The 14,192-nt window shown below is 32.9% G+C and overlaps 2 protein-coding genes and 1 long non-coding RNA gene across 5 annotated transcripts; 2 read left to right on the top strand and 1 right to left on the bottom strand.

Annotated features, from left to right (window-relative positions):
* The first annotated feature begins 143 nt into the window (after positions 1-143).
* Positions 144-2,632, top strand: LOC126923495 (sulfide:quinone oxidoreductase, mitochondrial). The gene is made up of 9 exons (XM_050736995.1): positions 144-383; positions 622-727; positions 822-924; positions 1,035-1,259; positions 1,334-1,534; positions 1,600-1,809; positions 1,891-2,077; positions 2,140-2,386; positions 2,470-2,632. Exons 2-9 carry the CDS (start codon positions 624-626, stop codon positions 2,543-2,545), a joined length of 1,353 nt encoding a protein of 450 aa, XP_050592952.1. The 5' UTR covers positions 144-383; positions 622-623; the 3' UTR covers positions 2,546-2,632.
* A 256-nt stretch (positions 2,633-2,888) lies between these two features.
* LOC126923499 (coatomer subunit zeta-1) lies at positions 2,889-4,479 on the top strand. Of its 3 annotated transcripts, none has more exons than XM_050737004.1 (5): positions 2,889-3,042; positions 3,472-3,717; positions 3,797-3,930; positions 4,000-4,090; positions 4,323-4,479. In XM_050737004.1, exons 1-5 carry the CDS (start codon positions 3,025-3,027, stop codon positions 4,368-4,370), a joined length of 537 nt encoding a protein of 178 aa, XP_050592961.1. In that variant the 5' UTR covers positions 2,889-3,024; the 3' UTR covers positions 4,371-4,479. The 3 variants fall into 3 exon arrangements, with proteins under 3 accessions (XP_050592961.1, XP_050592960.1, XP_050592962.1); XM_050737003.1 differs by lacking the exon at positions 2,889-3,042 and adding an exon at positions 3,059-3,237; XM_050737005.1 differs by lacking the exon at positions 2,889-3,042 and adding an exon at positions 3,226-3,353.
* A 46-nt stretch (positions 4,480-4,525) lies between these two features.
* On the bottom strand, positions 4,526-6,211 carry LOC126923501 (uncharacterized). Its single transcript, XR_007713201.1, has 3 exons — positions 5,881-6,211; positions 4,904-5,032; positions 4,526-4,824 (listed from the first exon to the last, which is right to left on the bottom strand). It is a non-coding gene; the product is annotated as an uncharacterized LOC126923501 (long non-coding RNA).
* Between the last annotated feature and the right edge of the window lie 7,981 nt (positions 6,212-14,192).

Raw genomic sequence — 14,192 nt, forward strand, 5'->3', positions numbered from 1 at the left:
AATTTCCGTAAAAGTATTTCTTTTTGAAATGAGATCTATATTCGTACGAAGAAATCGATTCTTTTTAGTACGAGATCCATATCGATACGAAGAGATCGATTTCTGACATTTCGATACAATTCGATATGCGATTAAAACTCGTACAGTGGTATTAATAAGTATCGATGTCGTATCAATGCAATATCAGTATCAGTCTGATTACTGCTATGTACTTTCACTCTATAATTCTCTGACTTTAAAAAGTAGATTTTATCTGTGTATTATTCATTTATAAAAAAAATTGAAAAGGTTGAAAAAGTATATATAATTCAAACTACAGTTACTCTACAAATTTCAACAAGAATACATTACCTTTAATTGACATTTCTGTTATAAAGATACAGGTATGTTGCCTCAATATTCAAAAATATATCTTTTACGTTCTTCAACGTAATAGAGATTATGATCATTCTTTATGATTTACTATAAAAGTCTTTTGTATTATTAACTGCATTATTAATCTGATCAATTAATTAAGATGATACAGTGATTTATTTACAAGTTTACATCTATTTCATAGTTAAGTATATTCATTTTATAAATGTTTTCATAATTTAATCAAACCATCTCTGTTGATTTTAGAAATGAGTCATATTAGGAGCCTACGTCATACTATGTCTTGTTTAAATATTTGGAAATTGAAAAGACAAATATTAATCAAGAATGGATATAGAGATATTCATCATTCGTAAGTATTGTTATTTATAAAAGCAGGATCTAGCTTAGATATGTTAAAAATCTCACAACCATATCAATATTAATGTTAATAAAAAATGCTTTAGGTGTAAAGTATTAGTAGTGGGTGGTGGTACTGGAGGTTGCAGCATGGCTGCAAAATTCGCTGATACATTTAAAAACCAAGTTGTTATAATAGAACCAAATGAAGTAAAACATATTTTGTCAAATTTTTATTTCAATAATAAAAATATTGAATATTTTTATAATTAAATAAAGTATTTTATGGTATATAAATAACACAGAGTAATATTTTCTAGATACATTATTATCAACCAATGTTTACCTTGATCGGCGGTGGCATAAGATCTTTTGAACATTCAAAAAAGTTAATGAAAGATACTCTACCAAAGAATGCAAAGTGGTTTCAAGAAAATGTAATGAGTTTTGAACCATCACATAATCAAGTGACTATGAGCAATGGAGATATTGTTCAATATGAAATCATGATCATTGCAATGGGTTTGCAATTACATTGGGAAAAAGTGAGGTTGGACAAAATATTTTATACCTTTTAATTAATAAATAAAAAAGTTAATTTTTTGTTTTATATATATAGATACCAGGTTTAATAGAAAGTCTTAAAGATAATATGTCAGGTGTTTGCTCGATTTATGGACCTGAGACTGTTATAAATGTGTTCCCAAAAATTACAAGAACCAAGGGTGGTACTGCAATATTTACTTTTCCAAACAGTCCTGTTAAGTGTCCTGGAGCACCTCAAAAGATTGCATATATTGCAGAAGAGTATTTTCGAAATGTAAATAATTATAATATCTTTTAAATCTCAGTGTGCATATGTTCATATTTATTTTTTTTCCAAAGCAAAAAGTACGCGATAATGTAAAGGTTGTGTATAACACTGCTTTGCCAGTTATATTTGGAGTTAAAAAATATGCTGATGCTCTTTGGGATGTTTGCAAAAGAAGGAATATTACTGTAAATGTTCAAACTAATCTGATAAAAATAGATCCAGCTACAGAAGAAGCTGTATTTCAAAAATTAGATGGATCAAATGAAACGTTTGTTGAAAAAGTATACCTTTATTTTTTATATAAAGTGAGCTTATATATGTGTGTAATATATAATTACAATTTACAATATCTTTCCGTTTAGTATTCATTACTTCATGTATGTCCACCAATGGGCCCACCTGATGTTTTGAAAAAACATCCTTCATTAACAAACGAAGTAGGATTTTTGTCAGTTGATCCTAAAACTCTACGTCACACAAAGTACTCGAACATATACGGAATCGGAGATTGTATTAGCGCACCAAATTCTAAAACTATGGCAGCAATAGGTACTGTATCATTCTTTAATAATTGTTGAACTATAGTTTATTTCAGATTTTTCTTTTCACAGCTGCTCAGGGAAAAGTATTGTATAAAAACATTATGGATGATTTGGCTGGTAAACCAATGATTATGGCCTACAATGGTTATTCATCCTGCCCTTTAGTTACTGGTTATAACAAGTGTATTTTGGCAGAATTTGATTATAATTTGCAACCATTGGAAACATTCCCTGTAAATCAAGGTCGAGAATATTATTTCACGTTTATACTAAAAGCCTACGTATTCCCGCTTTTATATTGGACCTTAATGATTCGGTAAATTTGTTGTAAATTAGGAATAAGTTTGCGATTTCTGCATGAAAAAAGTACAGACCTTCATAAATTATTATAATTTACAGCGGAAAATGGGATGGACCTGAATTTTTCAGGAAATATTCAAATGTGATAAAAAAGAAGGAAGTAGCTAAAATTTAAATAGTATTTCGACTAAATATTTAAATCTTAATGTATAATATTTGAAAATATCTATACATAATAATAAATTATAATATATATAATGAAGATATATCATATATTTTTGTAACATAATCATTTTATAAAATTATGTAAAGTTATAAATAATGAATTTGCATATATGTGCAATTTAATTGGTTTCTGTATATTAATTTTGGTTATTTTTGATTTTCATATAAATGAAATTTTTTTTTATATCTATTAAGTTATTTACAACCAATTCCTTTATTAGTTTGCAACCATATTATAGGCAAATGCGATGTAAGTATAGGAACTAAAATTAAAGAGTTGCAACATGTAGTAAGGATACTTCTTTAGAAATGAAAAATTTTACAATTAGTTTAACCTATTCGACGATTGAATTAATTGGCTGGAAAACAGCACGATTTACGTAGTGGTAGTAGTAGTGTAGGCAGTGACACGTCAAGCTTGACGTAAACATGGATGGTCAGCTAGCGGTAGGTTTATTAATGAGTATTCTACATTTTTTTATATAGATTTGGTAGCAAAGTGCACTTCTTGTTAATATATTCTTGATATAAGTATCGTCTCGTGCAATCGTAATCATGAATCGTGCTGGATCATCGAAAGTTGTACAGCATAACCTCTCTCCAATGCTTCGGAGTGACCAGGATCGCGAATTTCAGCAACGCGTATGATTTCTACTGATTTTAAGTTTGCTTTCCGTATCTGTCCCCATTTATTAAAGATGACTAAATGAGAGTGTTTTCTAACCTCTTTCAATTCAGCGTAACACTGCGTAACATGTGTAATTATTAAACGAAATTGTACTTGAGTCCTATATGGGTGCATACATGAGAAAGATTTTTTAATAAGTAATGATTTAGCAAGATATTTTTACACATATATATATTGTATATTTATAGGAACCAACACTTTATACCGTCAAGGGTATGGCCATTCTGGACAATGATGGCAACAGAATATTAGCTAAATATTATGACAAAAATATATTTCCTACATCGAAAGAACAGAAAACATTTGAAAAAAATCTTTTCAACAAAACGCACAGAGCAAATGCAGAAATTATAATGCTGGATGGTTTAACATGTGTTTATAGAAGTAACGTAGATTTATTCTTTTATGTTATGGGAAGTTCTCATGAAAATGAGGTATGCGCAAACCCTAAACATTCAGTTATATTAGTAATAGAAGATATTGTTATATTTTAATTCTTGAATTTTATTTTAGCTGATCTTAATGAGTGTATTAAATTGTTTATATGATTCAGTGAGTCAAATTTTAAGAAAAAATGTTGAAAGAAAAGCTGTTTTAGATAGCTTAGACATAGTCATGTTAGCAATGGACGAAATTTGTGATGGAGGGTAAATAAAAGTGTTTAAACAATATGCTAACATTAATAAAAAGAGAAATAAAAATTTGAAACTTTTCAGAATTATTCTTGATGCTGATGCCTCGAGTGTGGTTCAAAGGGTGGCATTAAGAACAGATGATATCCCACTTGGGGAACAAACAGTCGCACAGGTAATATTTAATATTAAGTATAAAATATTTAATTGATTTAATGGCATAACAAAGTTTATGACCATTTACCACATAGAAACATTTTCGATTTTTTTATCTTGTGTTCATGCATCATTCAACATTCTTCGCATAGTCTCTGATTGTAAGTTTTTGTGATTCTGAAATGCAGAATTATCAACAATCTTTCATAGGATTTTCATTTGTGTCATTAAATATTTTGTTTTTGTTCTAGGTTTTACAATCTGCGAAAGAACAACTCAAGTGGTCTTTACTAAAATAAGATTTATATACAGAAAATTATATTGAATACCTAAAGTTATTACTTTAAAATATAAAAATTGTATGAACCTGTAATGTTTAAATATTAAAGAACAAAAAATTCTTTATTAGATATTTTGTAAATTCCGTATTTAAGTTATATTACCATTTGATTAGAGAAACAATTAAATGTTCTATACTAAATTCATAAATTATAGTATTTATTTATAAGGTTTATAATGGAAACTATGTATTAATATCAGTATGTTCAGCATTATCATTATATTCTTCATTTAGTACTTATTTTGTATGTTGCATCCTGATGCATATTAAAGAAAAAAATAGTTTTTAAATTACTGTTTTTTAAAAGCATGCATTCCTTTGAAATGTTACGTATTACACACATCGCACATGAGTGTAATATTAGAAGCTTTCTTCTTCATTCTACACTTCCAATACACTCGTTTAACTTTGTTCTGGAATAAACGAATATCGACATATAGTTTCATTAGTAGTTGTAATAGAAACGAGTTACGACATATATAAAATAATTACTTTTGTAAATCATGTAAGTAATTTTTAATAATGTTCAATTAGCAGATAGCGAAGATTAAAGATCTAAATCTCTCAGCTCATAAGCGAAGTTTTTTTAACATTTAAGAGCTTAAAGCAAAAACCTAGAACCTAAGGAATAATTCGAGATTAATATAATATGCAATTAGAATAATTTGTATAACAATTTTTCCTGGCATTAGTCATACATAATTGGTTATAAGTGTTTCCGCCGATTAACTAAAATTTGTAAATCTTCATACACACATTTCGTACGTTAAAAGGAATGTAAAAAGAAAGCTAAGGAACTAATTCAAAATACGCAATCATTAAAGTTCGCAAATTAATCCTTTTAATTAGTGTTTTTTACTAATGAAAATTTGTTCAATTTGCGAATAGTGAAACACTATCAAAATGCAGCGGTGAAAAGTGGAATAGCTATTGCTATTTTCCTAACACGCTATTGCTCTCTTTCTTTAATACTTTTGTCTTTTTCGCACACTATCACCCCTCTTCGTCTACGGACAAGTCATATGCTGTCATCTATCTGTACGTACTCTAAATTGCAGTACATGGCTCGTCCGATATTCGTTTCAGGGCAAGGAATGCGATTTTTGTCTTTGGATGAGACATGTGCTGTTATCTATCTAAGATCAAAGAAACTGCAATTTAGAGTATGTATAGATAGATGGCAGCATACTTATCCGTAATCAAAGAGGGGCGATAGTGTACGACGAAGACATATGTCTAGCGTTAAACAAGGGGAGCAATAGTTTGTGACAAAGATACCAATAGCGATTAGTTCAATTTTTCATAGCTACGTGGTGATAGTGTTTCATTGCCTACAAATCGAACAAATTGTCATTAACAAATGAAGCTAATGAAGAGGATTAGTTTGCGAAGTTTCATGCTTGCATTTTTCAAATTTGATTCTAAAGTTTCTTTCTACGTTTCCTTTAACTTATGAAATATATATTTACAAGTTCTATTCAATAGAGGGAAGCATTAACCGAAACAATATCTAATTCGTCGTAAACCAAGCCTGAAACTAGAGTCTAGGTCGTGCTTGGGCCTGCGTCTAAGATATAATAATTAGGAAATACATGCGTTGGTATGCAACGCAATTTCGACGTCCTTGAAGAAGTTATCAAGATGACTATTACCAGACTCCTCTTCTTTCTTTTTTTATTACCGCCATCTTGAGATCGCTTGAGTTATAATTCTTTCCAAACCTTAACTTTCACAGTGGCGAAAATAATTTATACGTTAGAGTTAAAATCAATGCGTACATGTAATATGTATGTTCGCATATGTGTATATATATATGTCGGATTAAAGTCAGGATTATGGGGATGGGCGTTTAATGAATTTTCGTTGGAATTAGCCATTGCCGTGATACAATGGAGAGTTTATTAGCACGGGCTTATTAACAAGATTACGCACTAGTGATGATGACCTTAGGTTCGAAACGAATCCGCGGTCACGGGATGGTAAACGTATGTTCTCGCACAGTTCAAGTCTAACTCTTTATTAACTAGATGTGATGTATTCGCTGGTTGTAAGGTGGCACTATCATTCGTCGATGAGATCGTACGAAAGAATGAATCTCCGTCTCGACGATGTCGTCGAGGAAAACTATATTGGGTGGGTCTAAGGATATGAGATCCTCGGATTCGTCAAAGAAAGCTTTCTTTCCAAAGGAGAGGGAAATTAGCGCTGTTGCTAATTGGTCGATCTCCATATCGGCGTTTTGAAAGAGATGCTGGCCGCCCTTGAGGGGAGGTTGTTGACGGGGGGCAACGCTCGTGGACGATAGGTTTCTCCTATCTTCCCGTAGTTGCAACAAAGTCTATTTGACGGACTTCGCTTGACTAAATCTTAAGATCTATAGCGGGTCCTTACGTTAGCTAAACATACGCCACAAAGGCATGCCGACACCCGGCGATCATCTTACCCGAAGGACAAAATCTGCGTGTGGCGGGCCGCGGGATAGAAACTATTGAAGTATTTACTGCCACGTATCGCTACGACTATTTCTTTTAAGGAGAGGTATAGAGTTACTCTGTGCCTTTGTTAGATAAAACGTTCATCCCTTTGACCGCGGCTACGTTCGGCGACTGATTGTCGCCTCGAGCCCAAGCTCATGATCATAAATCTCGAACAATCGGAGCGGCATTCGTTTAATCCAAGTTACAGAGTTGCGGTATTCCCGCGAATCCAAGGAGGAGCTCCGGCGTTCTTTCATCTCCGACATATATATACACAGTACATATAGGTACGTACATATAGTTACTAGACGTTAACCTCCTTGTTAATTTTACGATCCTAATAGGAAATCGTGATTTAAGTTAAAAGAAATGAGTGACAGCGGATCTTATTATCCGTATACCTATGCCAGTTACACAAACGTGTCAATTCCTATGAATCTTTCGTATAGCGTGCAAACAATCAGAAATACAAAAAAGTAGAAATCGAACGAAACAAATGTCCAGTCAATTTAAAAGAAATATAATTCTTCTTATAATTAGGAAAATCAATTTTTCTGATAATTCCAAAGTTTAGGCGTTTGCACGTTGTTTTAACTCATTTGAAGGGTAAAAGGGGTGCGATAGTTCTTTCTTTCTTTCTTTTTTTTTTTGTCTTTCTCCAACCCCTAGGGAAATCTGAGGTTGAGCCATAGCGGGAGGAAGGCTAAAGGTGTGCAGATAACTACACGTAGAGAGCGTAGGACAGTGGTCGCTTATTCGAAGTCGAGTGACAAGCTCGTAGCCCGATTCGATTGTGTTCGTTGGTTACTCTTTCATCGGGTTCCTCCGCGTTGGGAATTTTAGATTTGATTACAAAACGCGTCGTACTATCCTCCTACCATCGACATCGTCTCCTCCACCTCCCCTACAATCGTGCTTTTACCCTTGCCACTAGCGATGGGATCAACACGTCCGCGTGTTGAGCTTTTACTTTTTACTTTTTACTCCTTCCTCCACCTTGCTATATTTTATGAAATGAAAGTATTACGTCGCTTTATAAAAGGACCATGTAATCGGATAGTATTTATATAAGATAAGATAGTAGTTACATACGTCTCTTGATTTTAGTAATTAAATTCAATTAAGATTACACGATCGTTCCTTTAACCATTCGATTTAATATCGAGTGATTTACATTTCGATTCGATATACGTTCATTGAATTACTCTGATGCTATTTTGTTCCACAACCTCCCTCCACTTTTCACGCAACTTGAAAATTTCATCCTTCCAGAACCTCTCAGGTCTTTCGGCGAGAAACTTTTCGATATAATCTTTCATGTCGACCAAATTCCTTAGAAATCGCAATGAACTTTCCGGCTGACCCAATGGTTTGATTGTTCTATCAACGATTACTCTATTGATGTTAATATTATATAATAACATTATATATTATAGTATGTTGTTATATGATATAGTATTAGATAATAATGGTCTTTATATATATATAATATAATATAATACTTATAATATAAGTATAATATAAGTTATTATATTATATATATTTATATTATGTTATATAATATTTGTATTATATTATATATTGTTATTATATAATGTTATATATATTTATATTATGTTATATAAGGTATATAATATAAGTATAATATAACTTATAATATAATACTAATAATATAATACTTACAATATATATATTGTAAGTATTTAAAGAATATTAATCGTAAAGGAAAATTGTTACAGATTTGCAAACGGAGCTTATTGTGAGGAATTATTACAGGTTCTTTTAGATTCGAAATGGACCAGGCCTAGTACTGGTGTTTACATTAACTTGTACTAAGATTATACACTTTTTTGAGTGACAATTACAATTACAATTACTCGATGTAAGTAGAAAATAGCATCGAGCTAGGATAGGAAGATCATTTCATTAACTTTATTCCTCGTTTGCAGAATTATACTATCATTATTCATGAAATTGTACAAGTCAAGTTACAGGATTATATATAGGACTGCTATATATAATAATAATCCTACATATTCTTGTATAATGTATAATTTGTAATTTGTCAATTTACTAATACTATTAGTTGACTAGTAGCTAAAAAAAATGTAATAAAATCGAACAAAGAACGAACAGAGTCGGTCCTATCGCTAGCTGCGTCCGCCACCCCGTTCTGCCTGCACCGATGAAAAACTCTTGTTGCTCGATCGCGACGGAATTATTGGCCGACCGTGCTTATTTATGGCGTTCATTTTCCTGGAGATTGCAGGAGAAAACAGCTACGATCTCTCTTGCACTGGAACGATTTTTTTGCGGCAACACGTCGATCCACGATTTACGATATGTCAGCTGAGAAGTGAGCAGGACGTTGATAACGACGACACTTTGACGTGGAGGATCGTCGTGCATGGAGGATGGTCTCGCGGCTAAATTAATTCCACAACTTTTGGATTTGTTCTCGAGCAAGAAAATATTCATCCAGGCCTCTGGTGACTGACGTTGCCTCTTTGATTCGATGATAGCGGTAGTCTTCTTTGGTTGAAGCCATAACGGGACCAGTGGATTTACAATAATACGTTTGAATCTCGCTTATAAGAATTTTTAGACATATTATTATTATTTTTAGATGTCATAATTAGTAGATTATGGATGCGTTCATGGGAAATTTAAAGGTACAGAAATGTACAGAATGCATATTACATATAAAAGTATATAAAATATACAAAATAGCATAATAGGTTCCACTTTTCTAATCGTGTTATAAAAATATCAACTTGTATAAACACAGTTTAATTATTATTTTGTTACATCGTCTATATAACACCTAGAAATGTATATAAAAGTATAATTATTATTAAGTATCTGAATATAATTAATTACTATTAGCTATCGTAGTAATCATTTAAAAAATACCTGCATTCAATTAATGCAATTTTCAAGTGAGTATCGTATGTCTCGGGGATCCAATAAAATGAATAACTATACGATTATTTCCTTTTTAAAACATCATAGGTGAAGTTTCTATACGTTGAAATTAACAATAGTAGTAATTCTTCTAGTGCGTGAACAAAAGTCGTCATAGGTAATAAACTCGGATCACCCATTCAACGATTTCATGGTACATTAATTTCATTAACAATGCTGAACCCTATCTATACCCTTGTCTTTCAGACGACAGCAGGTACGGATTACCCTTTCGACAAGTGCAGTGAACCTCTGCAAAATAAACAGGATCGTTAGCATATATAAAGAAGAACGTTCCCCTAGTAGTAACTTATGTCGATTGATTTGATGTCTATCTGTTAGCATCTACCGCTCAGATATTTAAAAGAAGAAATAAATAAAAATATTAAATAAAACAGGAAAATATTATTTTACTATGATGTAAAATGAACTAATATTTCTCTATTTTATTTCATAGTTTTATTTGGATACTTTATAACAGTGTATAGACATTTATCGGCACTAGTAGTATAGTATAATATGTTATTAGAGGATAGCATATGTCAGTAAATTCCATAAATCCCCATCTAATCCCATTTAAAACGATAATCATGTATAATGCAGTGACTTCGTCTGTTGTGACACAGAGTCATCGAGACATGATTAATAGCTTTCATGTTTCTCTCCACTGTCACTACATACTCCCATAAGAGAATTATTCTCTTGATTTATTGTCTACCGTGTTTATAGAAATTTTTGTTCTTTGTAGAAAATCGTTCCAATGAAACAAATTTTACAGGAAGCCTGTGCTATCTGTAATGTCGAGTATTAGGTACCAAATATTAAAAACTAAATAATTATTTATTTATTAAATATTAAAAAAGTATTAAATATTAAATATTAAATTGTAAAATATTAAATTAAAGTATTCCAAGTACCTGAATGTAAGATTACTTATAAAATCACCATGTTGCAGTTAATACTTACACCAAGTTAGAAAAAAATGAGGATGACGTTCATCCAATAAAAGTAACTAATTCTTCAAGATAGATGTTTGATTTCCCAAGTTGAACGAACCATTGGATCAATTTGTAACAGCAATAATTGTAGGCTATAGCAAAATCAAATATCCTCCAAATATCTGAAAATTATAAATAGATAAATAAATATATATGTATACAGCACACTGGTAGTTAACGCTCGTATGGCACAAGTGTTAAGGAGCAAATATAGAAAATACAGATAAAGGCTGTATACAGACCAAAATCGTAATCCTGGAATCGTGTCTTTATTACAGTGAAGCCACCAGGATGGGGACTTTTATTCGAAAACGCAAATCGTAAAGCATCGTTGACGAGGCTGGCGATAAAATGAAAGGGTGTGATATAGAAGATCGAACGGAGGGAATTACACTGTCGAGGAGGCAAGTGGATCCATGAAGGGATTACCAGGCAAATATTTATGTAGCTAGCCCCAACGGGGTGGTGGATCATCAAATTCCAATGACAAAACGGACATAGCCACCGATGGTGACAACAACCCCTACGAAGCATCGTGGGGGGTTATATCCACATATGTTACACCATTCGTGAGCTTTATGCGTGCCAGGGATCCCAAATTGCCGTAGCCCGTAGGTGACAAGTAGAAACGGCGTGGCTGTAAGTGAAACGCGATTAAATCCGATCGAAATCATCGTTCGTCCATGGGATTTAATCATTTCGCGAATGCTTCGATATGTTCTCGTTGCTCGGTTTCGGTGATCGTCACGATATTGGAGCTCCCGTTGGTATAATTTTGGTACACTGCATGATTTTTAGAGGCGAGGGTAGTCTGGAATTGGCTACGAGCAGAAGGGTGAATTTTTTTGATAGTTTTTGTAAATGTTAATGAAGCAATCGTCGAGTAAGAGATTTGATTTAAAAATAGTCGTATTTCTTATATCTTCTAATTTTGGAGATTCGTAACTGGCTATGAGCAAAGATTTGTAATTAAAGTTAAACTTTTCCGATATTCTTTGTAAGTACTAACGAATAATAATATCACCGAGTAAATAGATTTGACTTAAAAATAATCATGTTTCTTTCATCGTTCAAGTAAGTGTTAAGGAGCAAATTTTTGTATTTAGTTATTGTCGAACATAATAGAATAATTGAAGAGTACCTACTCGAGCATCTTTTCTTAATCGAGTGGGGATTATTTTCTGGATAAGAAAAATCGAAAGGTGTCACGATATCGATTCCATGTTGATGGATGACGATTATTTTCTCGTGTCTGCAGGATGGAGCACCGTTCAGCCCACATCATTAGTTTCTGAAGGAGAGGATAAAAGAGTCATCTCGTAGAACCATCAATTTTATAGACAGGAACAGTTGAATGGGGCTCCCTATAAAAAAATCTAATTTATATTGGGAATGTAATATAAAACAATATACCTTACGATCAGTAATTCAAATGCGTAAAAAAACAAGGTAATTCAAGATGCAATCTTGATTGACTGATATCTCTTCTTCTCTTTCAATAAATACAATTTAAATATCGCAGCTACATCTTGATTGCTATAAATCTTTCAATTTGATAATAATAAAAAAAAAAAAAAAAAACGGAATAGTTAACGATTCCACAAAGAACTTAGAAAAGGGTTACTTTTCCAAAAATTGTTAAAGTTGACACGCGTCAGTTATTCCGTCAGGAATTCACGGGAGACTGGGAAGCATTTTTCTGATAAACAGGCTACTACACCTTATGAATGCTTGATGATGGTGTTTCACGAGTCGTCTCAGCCCCTTGCATCTCAAGGGCGAATGATTGTCTTTGTCACTCCTTCGTCGTCGCCTCTTCTCTTCTTTGAAGGCACCCCGCAACATTTTCTACCGCCTTCGTTTCTATGCTACCTTCTCTATCTCCATCCTCCGGGATCTGCCAGAACCAATCGTCGTCGAGGACTGAAACGAGGTGTGGTAAGTCGTTCTCCTCTCCCTTCGCTTTGCCAAGCTTAACCGAGAAAAGATAAATCACGATTATCGAAATTAAATTTAATATCCTCCGACATAGAATAGTATTGTTTCCTTTGTTAATTTTAATTATTTTTCATTATTTAAACAGAACAAGTTATACGACAGGTCTTCTATAGAGAAAGCATATCAAATGAAAGTAATTCACTAAATTTTCCGTGAGATGTTTCACCAAAGTCAAGCCGTCGGTCGACGTATTTATATTGAGCTCTTTCAGATTGTTATTAAACTGTGTATTGCTATTTTTCAGAATTTGTAATCGATCTGTGAGAAGCTTCCTTTTCTCCGAAGCAGTTAAGGATTGACGGAATTGACCGAATCGAGATTCAAGGTAATAAAATTTGAACGTTTTCATGCTATAAACGAACTGTAAATTGATAATATATATGTATTATTTAGATTGTTAATAAAGCAACCCTTCGTTAGATTGCCTGAACCAAGATATTTTACATTCAGCAAAAATCTCAACCAATCAAGGATTGGTCGACTCGATCCAGACATTTTACCTTACAATAAACACACTGCAAGTTAATAACACCTATCTTTCATATTCTTAATAGAATAATCCTTTGTTAGATAGTCTAAACCAAGATTCCAACTTTAATAGAGAAATAAATCGAATAAGGGTTGATCGAATTGGGACTAGAGGTGAATCTCGCTTCCATTGTAGATCTATACATCACACAATGATTTTAATTATGAAGCACCAATTAACTGCTATTAACGTCTATTCAAGATTCTACATAATTTCATTCAAGAACAGGATAATGTTAAAGAAACGACTATGTTGAAAACGTTGATGTTCGGCGAATGATATATTCTTGTATTATTTAGCAGTTTATCGAATGTAAACGTAAGCGTGGCAGTGTGGATGGTTCGGTAAAGTTGTTTCGTACAATCAAATATCTATCTGTTGTTTCCACCCCTGTAGAACTAGCATCCCGCCTCCTGCCAGCGCCAATCGTCGGCGAGCAGAGAAACGAGGGGTGGCCAAGCGATCCCCTCTTTGCTCGTGGAAACCCTCCCGAGAAGTATTGACCCGGGATATCTCTCTCTCTCTGGCCCCGCAGATAAGCGAGAAAGGTCAGAGCCATCATGGCTCCCGGCGGCTCTTCCTTTTTACTTGACGCTCCTTTCAAGATTTTACGCCTTGGAAATCATTCTGCGAAAATAACTTGTCTTCGTCGACTATCCTCTTCGCTCCTATCAAAGCTTATTAATTATTGATTTACAAATTTTCTTACAAATTTCTATGCTTAATACGTTTCAAATATTTATTTGGGAGTTGTACGATCTTTCATTCCAATTTTTCTGTATCTTCTTGCGAATTTTTCATATCTTTGTTGACAT

Source organism: Bombus affinis, chromosome 13 (genome assembly GCF_024516045.1).
Source record: "Bombus affinis isolate iyBomAffi1 chromosome 13, iyBomAffi1.2, whole genome shotgun sequence".
Classification (NCBI taxonomy): domain Eukaryota; kingdom Metazoa; phylum Arthropoda; class Insecta; order Hymenoptera; family Apidae; genus Bombus; species Bombus affinis.

Excerpts from the sequence above, each read along its gene's own strand:
- LOC126923495 (XM_050736995.1), top strand. The coding sequence starts at position 624 with ATGAGTCATATTAGGAGCCTACGTCATACTATGTCTTGTTTAAATATT. Across the intron at positions 1,810-1,890 it reads ATGAAACGTTTGTTGAAAAA|TATTCATTACTTCATGTATG; the intron begins GTATACCTTTAT and ends CTTTCCGTTTAG. Across the intron at positions 2,387-2,469 it reads TATTGGACCTTAATGATTCG|CGGAAAATGGGATGGACCTG; the intron begins GTAAATTTGTTG and ends TATAATTTACAG.
- LOC126923499 (XM_050737003.1), top strand. The coding sequence starts at position 3,151 with ATGAATCGTGCTGGATCATCGAAAGTTGTACAGCATAACCTCTCTCCA. Across the intron at positions 3,718-3,796 it reads GAAGTTCTCATGAAAATGAG|CTGATCTTAATGAGTGTATT; the intron begins GTATGCGCAAAC and ends ATTTTATTTTAG. Across the intron at positions 4,091-4,322 it reads GGGAACAAACAGTCGCACAG|GTTTTACAATCTGCGAAAGA; the intron begins GTAATATTTAAT and ends TTTTTGTTCTAG.